The sequence below is a fragment of the Dermacentor albipictus genome, chromosome 1, assembly GCF_038994185.2.
Source record: "Dermacentor albipictus isolate Rhodes 1998 colony chromosome 1, USDA_Dalb.pri_finalv2, whole genome shotgun sequence".
Classification (NCBI taxonomy): domain Eukaryota; kingdom Metazoa; phylum Arthropoda; class Arachnida; order Ixodida; family Ixodidae; genus Dermacentor; species Dermacentor albipictus.
The window spans coordinates 391,894,973-391,912,348 of NC_091821.1; the positions used below are offsets into that span (position 1 = coordinate 391,894,973).

The window sequence follows — 17,376 nt, forward strand, 5'->3', positions numbered from 1 at the left end:
GCCGAAAGGTATATCTGTAGCGCAGTCGTTCAGCGACTGACACGCGTTCCATGACTCGTTATTGAATTCAGAAACCCCCACATCGGTGTAAGCTTCACGCGAAGCGCGAAGAGCCACTAAAGTTCCTGATGGCGTGGAATGGATGCAATACGTGGTATAGCTAAGCCGGGGGGATTGTGCATTACGTGTCCTTTACAATGACTTCTGGGTTGTGTCGAGAGGTTAGATCAAACGAACACAGTTTTCTTTCATCGCGTGTCAGCACCAGTGAGAAAGACAGTCAACACGACGAAGTTGATTGGGCGCTTCTATGGAGGGATAACGTATACCTACCTATTCGATCCCACACAGATGCATGCACCAGACACCTGCGTGGAAGCTCCGCACTCTCCTTGGGCTCTCAGCAGGACGTTCTTCCGGCCTAACCTTCGCGTACCTTTGTCGCTACATTCAGCCCCCTCTCCATTTTCCTTGTTCTTAAACAACAACAACAACAACAACAACAAGGTACAGAAAACAGCATTGCCTGCCTATAAAGCAATCAGGAGTATTACTACTGATGAGGCGAGGCGACTGTTAATGGTATCTCACAGTCTGTAATCTGATGCTATTTGATGGCTGACACTCTATGTTGCGGTTACTTAAAATGTTTTAAACTTTCACTCATTACTTTAACTTTAGGCTTGTATCAGCAATGAATTACAGCTGCGTTTGTTTGTTTTTACTTTCTTGCATGCGCATGCCTTACCGCATTTTTGTTGCTTTGCGTACTTGATATGAGAGGCCCCGTCGTGGTAATTTGACTTTGCGACCTCTTACTGTGCAGTTTGGGAGCTACATAGTTTCATCGCATATATTGAGAGAAATGTTTAATGATACGAAATGCAGAGAGGTCGGCCTGAGGTACATTCTTCTAGCCAGCTACTTTGCGTTGGGGGAAGGGAAGAGGGAAAGAAATATGGAAGAAAAAGGCGCAAGATGGATGACGATGATGAGGAAAGATGTAAAGCATACCGTAAGCAATTTAGACTATTTAATGATTATAGTCCAGGCCCGTGCTTTTAAAAAAATCAAGAAAGCCGAGGACGGCCTTAAAACTCGATTTAAGGACTGACCAAGGGCCTAAAATAACGTCCTCATTGCATATATTGTCACGCGTAAAATCTTTTCCTTTGCGACGGTGGCCGTGTTACACCGGATTGTGAATTTTATCGATTTGGCGCTCGGCGCCGAACGCGCCTACTGAATCCGGAAATTATTTAACGATCTCTGACAATCTTTAGCGAAAGAGTCTTGCCTAAACTGTTTGTGGGAGCGAAACGCGAACGCCATTGTGCATTGTCGAACGTAAGCGAGCACGAGCGACTATTCTGGAATGTACGCTAATAAATGGAGGATCAGCGGACAGGAGCAGAGTTTTGGCACTTGTTTGGTTGGTCAACATCACAATAGCGTCGCTTCACTCCTAATTAGCTCTTAGAACACTAAGTGAGTTAAACAGGCATGGCGGTGGATGTTACGCGGGACAGGCTGTCTCGCTGTCGAATGGTCCCGAATGTGACTTTCGATTGGCTCGCATTAAGCCGCTCAAAACCGACAACCCAAACAGCAGCAGAAAACGCGCACACTCCCTTGAAGCTTCGTCCGTAGAAGCAGTAGACGCAATTCTTCATTTTCTTTTCTCTCTTCTACTTTGTAGAAGAGAGAAAACTTCTACTTTGTAGCTGGATATAATATTTCTATCGAAAGCCAGAAAGGTCAGACCATTTGAAGAAATATATATGTTCGAATTCAGATGGTGGATGGACGGGGAAGAAGCTCCACTTGGTATAAGAATGAGCACATATGTCTAGGATCTCCTACGTAAAGACTGGCATATAGTTGGTGAGAAAAGCCGAAGCTTTCGTTCTATGGAGCAAGAGAGGTTTCCAGATTTTAATAGAGTGCGCATCCATTATAAGTAGAAGCAAGTCTGACCAAAATCTTGCGCAGACAGACAGAGTCGCATTTCGCTTCACGCCACCGAAGGCTTCGAGATCGAATATCGTGATAAGCACCAGCTGGGTTACGCGCCAGCGCCTTGTGTGCGCGTGTTGAATTCCTCCAAAAAATTATCGGCCAAGAAAAAGCAAACTCGGAATACTAACAAGGCCCCCGAAAAGTGCCAACTTTGACGAACACAAAAAATCGGACAGAACAAAAGGAAACGCAAGAAATAAAAACAAAAACAAATAATGATTGAGTCGGCAGATATTGGGTTCAGCTAGGGGAATATATTACATAGTAGGATACGTAATAAAACAAACAATCATGAAAGCTGAGGGGAAATAACCCAAGGAAAGTTAAAATAATGGATCTCATCTAATATGCGGACATCGAAGTCTGCAGAAGCGGAAGGGGAATCCTGCCGGGTGTAGTACCAAGGACTGGTTCGAAGCCAATAACGTCAAACGTATTCGGAAACAATCAAGAAACTGCCGACTCGATGAAAGGGAAGTTTCTGCCCAGTTAGCGAGTAGCAGATGGACGACTGCACGGCCTTAGCCCCGGTATAAGAACTATAGAATACGCGGACTCCTAAAAAAAGAGAGAAGAAAGGTTGAGGCCAGCACGAGAAAAAAAAAAAAAAGGTCCCTGCTGCGCTTCCCTCCCCGATTTTAAGCTATAAACCCGTCGTCGAAAGGCGCAGCTCAAGAAGAAGAAGAAAAAAAAATATCGGAAAACCAATACCGCTGTCGAATGCACTTAAATGTAGCGCGCGGAGGGCAGCAGCCGCTTAGGAGTCCGGGCGGAGCACACGCCAAGCCAGCGGAGTATGCAGGGCTCGAAAGAGCAAAGCTAAAGCTGATTGCCTATAGGCACTTTACGGTAGTACTTGATCGCAGACTGCCGAAGTTCGACCAGTCCGTCAAAATATAAGAATTGAAGGAACCTGCCCCGAATGTACTATGTATAAAGAGTACTGCTGGAGGTCCAGGCGAGGATTATCACTTCTTTTGGTTGTATTACTGCTTTTCATTTTTTTTCCCAAGCCCCCTCAAAACCAAACGTCGAAAGCGCTCTGGTTCAGAGGAGCGGAACACTGGTGCGAGCGCGCGGGGGAGGGGGGGGGGAGGGAGGGGAGAGTGAGTGATTCGTGCTTCTTCTTGATATTCTGCCAACCACGCCTGCTGAGCTGGCCTGAGCGCGGTTTGCGCAAGCGCCTAGAGAGTCCGAGGCTTCATTAGCCGGCTGTGTATCAGTAAGTGCAGCCCTCCGCAAACACAAAAGGAGCGACGCCGCGCCAGCCACTCATTGCCGTTCATCTCAGCGCGGCGCGCTCGGTTGCCACCCGTTTCTTCCCCTTTCCCCAAAAATCAAAAGGGGAGAGAAGGGCCCCTCCATTCTTATTCCCTGCTAGTTTTCTTTTGCAAGCGAATGCGCTCTCGTTCGTAACGACTGGGAGAAAAAAAAAAACGCAACGAGCAGTAGAAACCAACAAAGACGGGAACATCCGAACAACAAAGGAAAGTTCGTGCCCGAACGAATAGTCAAACTCGGCTAAGAAATCAATATGCGGGGCAGAGAAGGAAAGAGGCAAGCACCCCGTATTTCGCTGACGTTCCAGGCTCTTCCTGCAGCGAGAGAGAGGTTGGAAGAGGGTTCAGAACGGAATGCGCGAGCGGCCGCGCGTGTTTTGTGCGTCCTGCACGAACGTCTCTAGACTAGCGGAAATTGCATTATAGAGCGCCACGAGAACGAGAGAGAAGATCTCCGACGGAGCTTAGCCTTCTCAGCCGCAGACGGAGAGCTTCTTTCGTGCTACTCCGAGCGTGCGGAACGAACGTTACGTATGCGTCTTTGTGTACGTTCAACGGAGCGTGACGGCTATCCCGTATAGATGTGCGATTATACTTGTAGACGACGCTTTAACTACAGGCGCATTATGTAGACACTAAAAAATTTATAGGACAGCACGACTGAGACGCCAGTAAAAGGCCCTAAGCCCGCACCAAATGAGTAGTCAACAGTGGAATCAAGGATTATCTTTTCGCACACGCCTCCTTTCTTGTAGGCGCCTCATATTGATCCCGTTCGCTTCTTAAGTCGTGCAATACAAGCTTTCTTTTTACAAAATTATTTATTGGAAGCTGCCTGGCTGAGCACTTTGAGCATGTGCACAAAAAAACTAGCCCTTTTGTGGGCACTGTAAAGTGAACGCACAAGCTTGAAATCACACAAGTTGCCAAGTCATTGACGTCGCCATAAAGGCTCTTACGTAAGGAAAGGAGCTATTCTACAAGTAGATAGGACGTGCAGTCAGCCACAAGCGCGCTCACGCTACCCAGGAAGCCATCGCGGCGAAGAGGACGGTGTAGGGGTTGGGGACGGGACGTCGGGATGAAAACCACAAACTTGGGAGGATTTTATTCTACATTATGTACAGGGACGTGAGAGTCAAGTATCATTCGTACAGACATTACGGGCCGGCAGCAACTCGGACGCTGCGGCCCGCGGCAAGAAGTTCGAGAGAGGTGAATCAGGGAATCAGGGAATGCTCCAGAATCCTCAGGTCTCTCTGGAAGGCTTCTTATAAACCCTTCGAGCACTGTAAGTCACGTCATGTTTCACCAATGGGAGAGTCCGCTCCGATGACGCCACTTTCAGCCAATGGTAGGCGCCCGTGTCGCACCTGGCGGCTCTCTGCGGTCTTGCCTCGCAGACTGGCAATCCACTTCTTCTAGGCTGGAGAAGGAGGGGGGGCGCTCCTGCTTCATTGCACAAGGGCCCACCTGCACCCGGTGGCTCGGCTTCGCAGCGGTAGCAGATGCCTTCTTCAAAGCCGAAGGGGGACGATTGAGCTCCATTGTACGAGGCCCCCTTCTAATCCCGGCGACGCACGAACTTGTTGGCACGTGAACTTGTTGCCTTAAACTTGTTTGCTCGGCCGCTTCTCTGGAATGCGCTTTCCTGCTTCTGCATTCCTCAATTAGCTGTGCTGCAATCCGATGTGGTCTGGGGAACTCGAAGTAATCGCAGGAAACAGCTCCATATCTAACAGCTCGTCCTCGCCCCGGTTGTTCTGAATGGCCGGTGAACTCAATTCGCTGGCCATGAGGAACGCTGAAAGAAGCTGCAGGGTACTGGGGTCAAGCCTCGTTTGACAACCCTCGGGATCCTGGGCCCTGGAGAACAAACGTCAAACAAACAAAACAGCACAGCGCTGCACCACGCGTAAGCGCAGGCTCTTCACCCCTGACTCGCCAGACTATTACTGAGTCAAAATCAACCCTGATCTTTTAGTTCCCCAATTTTGACAAAGCAGTTCCAACCACCCTTCCAAACAGCTATCCATTTCTCCTCGATTGCCGACAAGACCAGAGTACTATTGTTGTTGCAAAACAAAAGGGTCGTCGACGATGCAAACAACAAATGAAAACAGCCGAACATTACTTAAGTGGCCTAACTACACGAACAGCATGTTTCCAATCTATCGCAGTGGCGTACTTATCGCACGTATTGGTGCCACTGAACAATCTGGTCAACCTCACAAGTACTTAATCACAAGCGCACTAGCCTTGTGGTCACTAAACAGAACGCGTACTTGCTTTGTAGGCAAACTCTTCATTTGCGCTTACTCACGTTTCTTCCCTGAAAGTCCTACAGGACACGTGACATAAACGAACAATTAAACTTGCGGGACTTACACACTCCGCAGAACCCTTAAAATAATGCGTCTTTTAATAACTCGTTCCACGCGTACTTATCAGAGAAGTCAGAATACGGCTGCCCTCCACACACACTAGCAACCCAGTCATAAAGTCTGCTTCCTTCCGTCCACACAGGACACGCGCTAATGGAACTAAGAACGCTTCTCCGTGCAAATCATGCACTCACTGAAAATCTACGCGCTTAACCTTAGAAAATTCAAAAATACTTAAAGAAGGTTAAATAACACACACGCGCGTTACGATAGGCCTCTCAACAATAACCTTGACCCTTCAGGTTACTCACACATACACACACAAAAAAAACCTATCTACTTATTAATGAGCATCTCGCGAGACTACATGTTTACATAAACCTCATCTTTCAAATCACGGAGCTTCTCAAACGAAAACACAGACAAAGCTCAAACCTTACACATTGAAAGAAATCCTAGTCTCAAATCGCGAAAAACTTTCCGATGCTCAAAATAAAAAAAACAAGATACTCCATTTCTACGGAAGGGCTCTTCGCCTCCCTTTCCAAACGCTTATGTCTGACTCATACTCTGAGCCGTCCTCGCGGTCGTCGCGGCTTGAAAGCTACTCTGGCTGCCGAGAGACAACAAAAGGGCTGACTAACTATCAGCTCCCCCAAGACGTTACGGTCTACTGCCAATTTGCGTCCCCGCGCCCCGCTTTCAACACGAACTCGATTGACCGCGTCGCTACTCCCCACCTGGTCTCGTCCTGCCACCTTGCGTTTCTTCGAACTGCACGCTGAGCTGTGAAAAGAACTACGGAACGACGAGGAGCTTAACTGCCTCGTGCCCTTTGTCCGCGTCCGCGCAGAACATTCTTCGCGGTCCCCCTTTGACCTGTGGCTCGAACGTTTAAGATGCGTCAACATCGTCCTAGACGACCGCACCTTCTTCCTCGCGCCCTGCCCTTTTGGGTTTCTCGCCATTTTTGGCGGCGCTACATTAGTTACCGACTTTCGGTCTTTACCGCGCTTCTTTTTACGGCGCTTTCTCTTTGCACTCGCCTTCATGTCGCCTTCTCGTGCCTCGTGCTGGCCGGTACACATTTCGTCGGCCCGGATCGGTCTCTTACCCGCACAGTCTGATTGATTTTCCTTTAAATCAACATTCTCTCTGCCTCGACTGGCGGACAGCTCAACCGACTCTGGAACAATGCAGCAGGCTTTACTCGAGTTAGACAACTCGCACTCTAGCGAACTGCCCTCTACTGCACTGCCCAGCTCACGCTGTGCATCGGCACACAGCCCGACGGTATCGATCGCTGTCTCACGCGCACAGTCCGAATGATTAACAACGCAATCATCCCTATCTAGGCTATCTAGACTGGCGGAGAGCCGCACCGATCCCTGAACAATGCAGTTGTTCTCTCGTGAGCTACGGAGCTCGCCACCCCGAGAGCTATTCTCAACTGCATCATCCAGCTCGCACTTCACTTCTGCACGCAGGTCTGGCTCTACATGGGTGCTCGCGTCTGTCGCGTCAACAGTACCCTTTTCTTCGCTAGCAACCTCGCTAACATTACCAGCGACGCACACGCTCGGTAACTGTGCCAATTTGTTCGCAGCTGGCCTAGCTGTCTCTACAGTCATCTGTTGGCAAAGCACCTCGTCGCTCTCCTTGCGGCCTTTAACGGCCTCTGTTGCCACTAAGGCATCGTTAGCGGCTAGCCTTTCCCCTTCACTTATGAATCTGCAGCTAATCTCACAGGCACTACACTTTTCGTCGGCTTTTGGCGAAAATCCGCTCGATGCTGCCTCATTCTTTCGCTCTGTACTACCTACAGAATTCTCAGACAGCCGTTGTCTCTGTGCCAATAACTGATCACAATACTCTATCTCTTTGATCAGTGCTGCCTTCTCTCTCTCATACTTTTCCTCTCGCTCACGTTCGCGTTCATTCTCACGTTCGTGACGCTGACACCCAAGAGTAAGTTCTTGAAGCTCCTGCTTCCGTTCATTCTCGCGTTCTTCACGCTGACGCTCACTCCTAAGTTCACGACGCTCTCGCAAACGTACACGACGCACACGCTCCCGTGGCTCCTGTATCACCTCCCAAGCAAGCCTGATGCTTTCATCATCATTGCCACTATCTTGAATCGCCTTTATGATAGCTGGCGTTTCCATCCGTTCGTCCGCCTCAACTCCCAAATCGTCGCACACCAACAACAAGTCTAACCTCGTCAACCTTCTAAGATCCATGGCAGCTGCCCCGACAGGTGGTTAAAACTGTTTTCCTTAATTAATTTGTGCAAATACACAGTGCAACAAATTCCCGATTCCCAGAACTATCAAAATTGAACACACAACCTTTGAGTCTGGCGAATCATAAGGAAAAAAACCACGTGCTCACTTACGGTTGCAGCACCCTGCCATCCGGTTCATTCGTCCGCTGTTTCCGGTTCCTCCGGACTCCCTGGGTCGAAGGCTCGCTCCTTCTTCGCTACTCCCAGTTTCTTCGGACCTCTTTCGACGAAGGCTCACTCTTCTTCGCTCTTCCCGGTTCCTTAGGATCTCTCTTGACGAAGGTTTATCCGTAGCGCTGCCACCAGCTGATGCATTCGGAGGCGATCCTACCGCTGCCAACCAGATGTAGGGGTTGGAGGACGGACTTCGCGGATGAAAAACCAAACTTGGGAGGTATTTATTCTACATTATGTACAGGGAGGTGAGCGTCAATTAACAGACGTGCAGACATTACGGGCCGGCAGCAACTCGGACGCTGCGGCCCGCGGCAAGAAGTTCGAGAGAGGTGAATCAGGGAATCAGGGAATGCTCCAGAATCCTCAGGTCTCTCTGGAAGGCTTCTTATAAACCCTTCGAGCACTGTAAGTCACGTCATGTTTCACCAATGGGAGAGTCCGCTCCGATGACGCCACTTTCAGCCAATGGTAGGCGCCCGTGTCGCACCTGGCGGCTCTCTGCGGTCTTGCCTCGCAGACTGGCAATCCACTTCTTCTAGGCTGGGGAAGGAGGGGGGGCGCTCCTGCTTCATTGCACAAGGGCCCACCTGCACCCGGTGGCTCGGCTTCGCAGCGGTAGCAGATGCCTTCTTCAAAGCCGAAGGGGGACGATTGAGCTCCATTGTACGAGGCCCCCTTCTAATCCCGGCGACGCACGAACTTGTTGGCACGTGAACTTGTTGCCTTAAACTTGTTTGCTCGGCCGCTTCTCTGGAATGCGCTTTCCTGCTTCTGCATTCCTCAATTAGCTGTGCTGCAATCCGATGTGGTCTGGGGAACTCGAAGTAATCGCAGGAAACAGCTCCATATCTAACAACGGAAACGGACAACTAGCAAATTCGCGAGGAAAATCAGGCGCGCGGGGCCGTGAAGAAGGAAGAGAATTAAAAAGGAAAACGCGCCCCGAATATTAAATACCCAACAAAAATGACGAGGCCGACGAAGTGATTTAGTAGCGCTAAATGGGGATGCGCATGATGAAGTCGAAGAAAAAAAAAACTTCGACTACTGACAAAACATTACGATCAAAATTGCACAGCGAAGATTGACGTATACAATACGGGGGGAGCGATATGCAACTTCTATGAAGCATCATCGGCAATGTGGCGAGCATTTATAAGAGCAAAGAACAAACGCTGACAATTTCATATGGTAAGCTCGTTTTTTTCTTACGTATACATGAAAAGGAAAGATTTTCACGACCCGACTGTGTATATATATATATATATATATATATATATATATATATATATATATATATATATATATATATATATATATATATATATATATATATATATATATATATACTAAAAAGAAAGATTAGAGGCTGATGAGCTCCCTGCTTACCTGATCGCTGTCCGGAGCCTGCCAGCTGTCATTGCTCTGCAACAGAGAAGAAAAAAGTTGCGATGTAGCACGTTGCAAACACGCAAAACCAGAGAAGTGTCAGAAACTGTGTTTCTCTGGAGGAGAGCAGTTTTCATCCACGACAGAGCTAAGGACCATGCGTACGCCACCTGCTCATGAAAACCCTTACGTTACAGGAACAGAGAGAGAGAAAAAAAGAAAGACAGACAAAGAGGCTAACCACAACAAAAGATTCGGTTGGCACTTCCTAGGCGATATGCCGGGCAGAGAGACGGAAAAAGATAAGAAGGAAATCGAGAGAGAAATAAAGCACGTGCACGTGATCACTGCCATGCACAATACAGGATAACATTTAACAGATCTCAGTGGTAAGTCGCTTGAGCTGGTTTGTTCTCCGTAAAAAGTGCAACACTGTATAAAAGTAACTGACGCCCTCTTTAGGGACAAAAAAAAAAAAGAGAGAAAAAGAAACCTCCAGGGCGTTGATAACATTTAGGGAAAATAACTAAAAACAAAGTATTTAAGCGAAGGTCAAGATAAACATTATAATAAGAGCCCGTGCATTTAGCTTATCCAAGTCACTGATCGCCATAATCACCAGGCGATGCGCCACAACTTCTAGAAACTTCGTGCGTCTTCTAACAACACCCCCTGTCCGGCGATTTCAATAAGCTCATTTTATGTTACAAATTATTTCGGCTAAAAGGCTAATATTTTAAAACATTTGAATGCTTCTAGAATTCTTCGAATGCCGCATAAGGCCTCCAGATTCGCTTCCGCTTCTACGCTTTCGATATCTTCCATTCGTCACGGAAGCTACTCAACGCTTCAATTATCAACAACATAGCTGAATGAGCAGCAGGTGCAGGAAACACTATGTTTACCGTTGTCGTGGCAACGTTCTCAATTACACGTAGGACTAACGTCTAAACTACATGCATTCGGTTTTGGCCTTAAAGGAACACTAAACCAAAATAATAAATAAATTTAGACTGATCAAGTATTGTTCGAGAAACTCTGTTGTCGGTAATTACACGATAATAGGTAGATTAGTAGATGAGAAAATTAAGCTCAGTGTTTAATACTTAAAAAAAAATTGCGCCGAAACCTCAACGCCGGTACGTCAGTGTGACGTAACATATATCACAGTATTTGTTTTCCTGCTTGGGCCACGTTGGCTCAGCAAACGTTCGCGAAACTTGCCATATTCAGAGTTTGGCTCTTTTAGAACACAACGTAGTCGATATTTAGCCCTAAAGAATTAAATGTACCCTAGGAGACGCTGTAAGAATCTATGACGTCACAATGAGCTGGTGCGGGAGAGTGGTGTTTTTTCATATTACGAAAGAGTAATTTACTGATACAAAGTAAATCGTTTTTTTTTCCCCTCTTTAGTGTACCTTCAAACCCAGGACAAATGGGACGATGAAAGTCGGCATCTCCCCATAAAGATTATCGCCGTGGAAAAGCCAGCTTTAAGGGGGCATGTATAAAACCTAGAGAACCAAGCAGGCATTTACGTAAGCTGTAGGTTTTGAGGTGCTACCGTACCCGGGCGCCTTCGACGTGGAGCCGAGGTGAATCTGTAGGTCAGTGTCAACGTTTAAAAAACAGCCAGAACGATATCGAAATGAAGACTTTCTTTTTTTCTTTTTTTGACGTACGGTTGGCAGTCAACTGAGACACTGCGGGTATCTGCATTGCTCACCTTTTCGCTCCAAAAATATCACGATTATACAGCTCCCATTAGTTGACACGACTAGTAATATCATGTACAAAAACTGCACTTATGCAAATCAGCAATTGAAAATGAGCAAATGAGTGAAAACTAATGTCAAATAATTAAGGCAAGCTTTTTTTCTTTTTTCTTTCCTTGAATATGACACGTTTTCTGAATAAGCTCAAAGGAAAGAGGAGGTGCTTAAAATTCGCTGGCTTCCACTGCTACACGGGCTCAAGAAACCATCGGCACCAACGTAGGGATTTTGCAATAAATTAGATCGTTTCAGTGCAACTGCGGTGTCCGCTCTCAAACAGCCACCAGTACACGTGTTGCGCATACATTAGACATGAAGGCCCACGTGAAAGCGCTCTCGCAATTACATTGCTTAGATCGAGCGAGACGATGTTTATATTGAAATAATGTAATGAAAAAAAAGAAATTGACAATCGCTAAAGTATCATTACGTGATTTGAGTGCGAAAGTATGACGGCTTCGTTAATTAAGTGGTTACGTTCACGATACGTGACGTCACACATTGTCGCGTGTCCTTCACAACTCTACCTTAATCCACCTTCCTCTAATTTGTATCAACCTCAATCAACATAAATCCACTTTAATCTATCTGAATTCACTTTAATTCACCTTCATTCCCTTACTTCACCGTAATTCACTTGCCTCCACCTTAGGTCAAATTACTCTAACTTGTTGTAACTTTAATTCACTTTACTTCACTCCAATTCACCGTGGGATTTCGCAGTGCGAGCCGCAGCAGGTTCAGGAGCGGGAACGTGACGTCATCACTTGGCCACGTGGGTTTTGGTGCCATCGGATGTAAACGTTAGACGCTTGCTGGATTTGCCGCTCCATGGGACATATAATGCTTTCGCATTAAGAAAAAAAAAAGCCAAGACGCTAATAGAAGCGAGTATAAGTCGTCCACCCCACATTCACGTCAGCGGTAAAATAAGGGAGGTCAACGCATGCGCAACCTGAAATGTATGAAGAAGAACGCACTGGCGTCCCCTTCACCCCACTCCGCCTCTGATGCGCCAGTAATTTACAAATTGGACCTCGAAGTATATCGCGCGAATGCCTTAAAGTAACGCCTTTAGCCGCACACGCAAATTGCGTCGCATACAACAGCAGCAAAGGTGCAACAAAAGAAGCTGAGCAAGACACATTAAACAGAGCACCAAATTATAGCAAAACAACGCCCCCAAAGTCCGTGTTTCCTCACGGACTTTATATATATATATATATATATATATATATATATATATATATATATATATATATATAGAGAGAGAGAGAGAGAGAGAGAGAGGTGGCGTAACTTAAGAAGAGCAGGGGCTTCGACAACGCCAGTACAGCAAGATGTTGCACCTGAAAGGCACACACTGCGTATTTTGCAACGGTTCCTTGCATTTTGCATTCTTTTTACCGTTCGTTGTTCGCTAGTCCAAATCCGCGGCTCCGCTATCGCCAGGATCGGCCACACGGCGCGACAGATGATACGATATGTATGGAACTGGAGGATACGAATTGTTAGAAAATAAGGCCCCCGACGCTTGCCCCTCCCCCCCCTTTTTTTTTGCCTCGTTTGTCTGTCGCCATAACAAAATGCGTTCACAATCTTCGTACAACACACGAAGACGGAACAGGCGTCGCTACTCGAGACACCCATACGGACGAACAAACGTAGGCAAGCTTCTTCCGCCTCCTACAAAAAAAAAAAAGGAAACGCGAATAAGAACAATAAAGAAATAAAGCAAGCGCCTTCATTGTACCAGCACAAACCCTCCCATCCCCCTTCCTCCTTTTGTTTTCCAAATTTCGGCTCATTCAAAATGCAATATGCGAGAGGAGCCTTACTGCGCCGCACGCGTACGTTTGCGCACGTTACTTATTCCTCTTTGCGCCAGCGCAATTCCCACCAAAGCGCGCCCGTCTCTGCGCGTCTTGCGTGCATTATGAAACGGATTTGCATTCGCGGCACTCGAACTTTGTTTCTCTCCTCACCTCTCGCTCTCCCGTACTCACTCATATTCAACTTGTATCACACCGATTCCCCTCGCCCCCCTCCCAACACACACAAACGTTTTTGTTGCTGTTTTTTTTTGTTTACAGTCGGACGTGCTATAGCCGAGTACAACGAGAACAGTGCCGCCATCCATGAGAGAGAGAGAGAGAGAGAGAGAGAGACTTAATAAAAGGAACACTATTACCACGGTCACGCTGTGCAGACGAGACTAGGGAGGCGAATTGCTCGCAGGCGCATGGACTGCTTTCTTAAAGCTCTCGGACAAACTTTGAGCAACGGAGTACATAAGGAAGTCAAGACGAACGCTCACTGCACAGTTAATGCGATTTCAACGCAGACGAGGAGTGATAGCTTGTAAGAACAATGTTGCCACAGCTCGAAATTTTTCAGCGCGCACTACGCGCTGTTACAGAAAGGGGGAAGGATTTGAAACGAGCCAGGAGTACCGGTAAATATTATTTTATTTAAAACAAACAGGGAAAGAAAAAAGAAAGGGTAGGAAGAGGAGTTAACCAGACGTACTCCTAGGTCTGGTTAAAGTAACGAGGGTCGTTATGCACTTCTAGCGCATTTAAGAAAATTACTGGCCGCAATACATTCAGGGAGCTTATGAGCTCTACTACTAGCATGTCTTCAACGTCCGGAGGTTGCTGTAAACACTCTCGGTCTCGGGTGCTTTCTTGCGCCCGCTACACCTTGTGTCACCTGACCCATAGCCATGCTTGTTTAATTTGTAAAGGGACAATCACTGCCATTAATGATAATTACCATCCAACATTACATCGCACTCTTCTGGACATAACGCAAGACAACGGTAAGATTTTACAGTGACACCATTAAACGCAAGGATTAACTCATACAAGCATTTCTGTTTCCTCAGAACGACTACAGATGGAAATAATCTCACCAATGATGCAGTATCACAAACGTCACTACAAGCGTTTGAAACCCATCTTTAATTTCCTAACATTTAGGTACTACATTATATCCTTGTGTTGCATTTGTGTCTCATGTCTTTGCATTTCTGTTCCTTGATTGTGATTTATGCTTTCCTTTGGAAATATGTTTGCTGTTTCCAACACTCTACCGTACTCTGACGAAGGGTAGTACACCAGCCGAAAGCGTTAAGTAACCTGATCTGGCAGACAAGGAAAACCTCAACGTCTTGCTATAAGGAGTACTAAACACGGCTCATATGCGCATGATCTAAAAGCACAACCGAGTCATTAAAATTATGTGCGCCTATTCAGCGACAAAATTCAGTCGCTTCGGTCTGACCTTACACTAGCTTTTCCACTGTAGTAAAAGAATTTCTTCCTGCGCCGGGAACCGAGTCGAAGCGAGCGTTTCACAGATCGCTCCCGACAAAACAGTTCAGCACAACGCGCCGATACAGAGGGCACAGCAAGAGAAATGAGCTAGAATGCGTAGAATGAAATGCATATATGAAACCATAGAAGTCTCCGCGTGAAACGCAGTGTAAGATGCGGGGATTTAACTACGACGGCGGTTTCACTCATGAGCGGAATCATTTCGTGTGACCTCACAGGAGCAACAGGATTGACGAAACTGTTCATGACGCGGAGTGTATTTGTCACATATAACCACTCTTAGATACAGCCCCCCCCCCGCCCCCCCCCCAAGAAAAGAAGAGAATAAAAAAAGACAATAAAGGAGGGGACAGGGTACCCTAAGGCGACATAAGATCCCAGTTACTTATAGATAGATAACAAAATCAATGTTTGTCGAGGTTCACTCGCCGATCACTGAAGACGGGCGCCCAAACTTCATTTCGCACCTGGTTCTCGGGGGAAAGGGAGGCAAGAGGGACGTGCTGTGTTCTCTCGACGAGGCTTCAGCAAAGTGGCGTCCTGTATACGGGCTAAAAAAGAAAAATCAGATGAGCGAATATAAAAAAATATAACTTCTTTCGAAGTTAACTTTAGTTCGTAAGACAAGGCATTTGCCTCGCGCCGTCTCCAACCGCAGCGGCTCGTGGCAGCTATCCGTGCCGAAGGCGGACCCAGCCAATCGTGTTAAGTAAAAGACTTGCGCCACTCGCTCGGGGGGCCGTGTGCAACGTTCGCGCCCCTGTACCGGCCGCCTCGCAAACACCGGACACGGCCGACCCGCCAGACGGTCGTTTATCGCCTTCGCAGAGTAAACTCGGTCCCAAACTGGCGCGCCGCTGTCGGCTGCAGCGCCGGGCCCACCGTGCCGAACCGGGCCGTCGATTCTAAATGATTCCCCAGACGAACCGGCCGCGACCCGACCTATGGGACTCGGCTCATGAATCACACGCGTTCTCGCCAGGACCAAATCGGAAAGTGCAGGAGGGGGGGGGGGGAGGCTGTGGAGGGGCCGGACCAGGGGCGCGGACACTATGCAGGCGCGCGGGCGCTATAAAGGCGTGAGGGAGCGCTGGAAATGACCTTTCTCCTGCGTCCGGTGGAATCTGCCGAGCGAAATAACGCCAGCCGCCCTATACCGAGTGCATGTGCCGAACGCAGTGCAGATAAGGTCCAGCGCCAGGCGACCCCGCTTCCGGGACCTCCCGAATTTCCGCAGCAGACCTCGCGCGCACCGAGAGAAGCTGCCCGAACAACAACGGGATGGCGAAAAATGCGTGGCCGAGAGAACTAAACGGCGCCAAAAGGAACAATATGAAAAGTTGGTAGATACATTGCGTCGATGAACGTCGGTAGCCTACCCACTTCGCGACTCGCAATCCAAACAGTTTTGGCACGGATAGCCCCTGAGCTTATACCTGACACCAAAGCCCGAGCTGCCCAGAACAAACTAGCGTCACAGAGAAACGTAACTTAGGAGCATTCAGGAGAATCGAACGAGTTTTTATCTAGTTGCACGCGTAAGAAAAAATGCACGGCGAACAACGCTTGGGATGATACAATTGGCGATGTCCGATGAGGGCAAATAATGCTTTAAGGTAAAGAACGTACATCATGTTCGTCTAGAACACGGGAACGGTACGTCTGCAGACATGCGTTCAAACCAGATGCCTACTCCAGACATCTGGATGGAGAGAATTTACTTTGAGCATCGGTTGATAGACGCTGCTGCTACTTGTTCTTATCGCTCTGCGATAAACTTACACGGCTTCGACGGCTGCAACTGCCTCCTACGCCATGAACTACACAAGACCCTGGAGGCGCAAGAGGGCCAAGCGAAAGCATTCCTTGCAGCCTTACATTGCCGATCGCTTACTCTTGCGTCCGTACTCGTTACGCAGTGGACACTGTGACCAGCGGCAACTTGTTAGTCAGGTACACCAAATTTAGAACGAAACTTTCACTTCCCGGCGACCTCCGACACAGGACCCAAGCGCGCAACAGTCCAGAGCTGCAGACACGCGAGTTGGATCGAGAGCTGCGCTTATCCCAAGGCACATTTCCATCTGTAGCAAGAGGACTCAAGCATTCGCTCTGAGTATTCCCCACTAATTCACAAATTGTTAAAGCGTCAAATAACTACTCATAAATAGACCACGAACGTTAGTCAAACCTATCAGGTCTGGACCGTTTACCTTCCTTATAATGAAGAAATGATATCTGAAACCACGCCTGATGTTGAAGAGACAAACAATGAGAAAAATCGAGACAACCACTCGCTTCGATTAACTTCCCAAGTGGAACGAGAGAGAAAAAAAAAACCACTGAAATCAAGCTTTCTTAAATAAAGGAAACGATTCTAATGACCAAATACTCCCTTTTACTATACAGCACCTTGAAACACTGCGCCTTTCGACCTTTAACGCAAACAAATTGAGAGGGTGTGCTGTCAAGAGTCGGGAAGCCGACAGTGACAATCGGGCGGAGAACATTCATGAAAGTGCCAATTTCGTGAGTGCCAACATTTATGAGGCTCAACTTGTCAAGACGATAAATCCATTTTGAAAAAAAAAAAAAAACGAGCGGGCGATGGCCATAGGACAGTTATAGAACGAACTCCGGAACACATCAAATTAAGTTAGCAAAACACGCCCCATATAGGGCCGTCCAATAAGCGTCAGACTATTTAACAGGAACAAAGGGGGGACC

The 17,376-nt window shown here is 47.5% G+C and overlaps 1 protein-coding gene across 12 annotated transcripts in view; it reads right to left on the minus strand.

Moving 5' to 3' along the window:
- dlg1 (discs large 1) overlaps positions 1-17,376 on the minus strand; it is a 764,145-nt gene that overhangs the window by 218,993 nt on the left and 527,776 nt on the right. For all 12 annotated transcript variants that reach the window (XM_065447249.1, XM_065447255.1, XM_065447241.1 and 9 more), the window contains one exon: positions 9,534-9,569. In XM_065447249.1, coding sequence (XP_065303321.1) covers positions 9,534-9,569 — 36 coding nt within the window. The remainder of the gene's footprint in view (positions 1-9,533; positions 9,570-17,376) is intronic.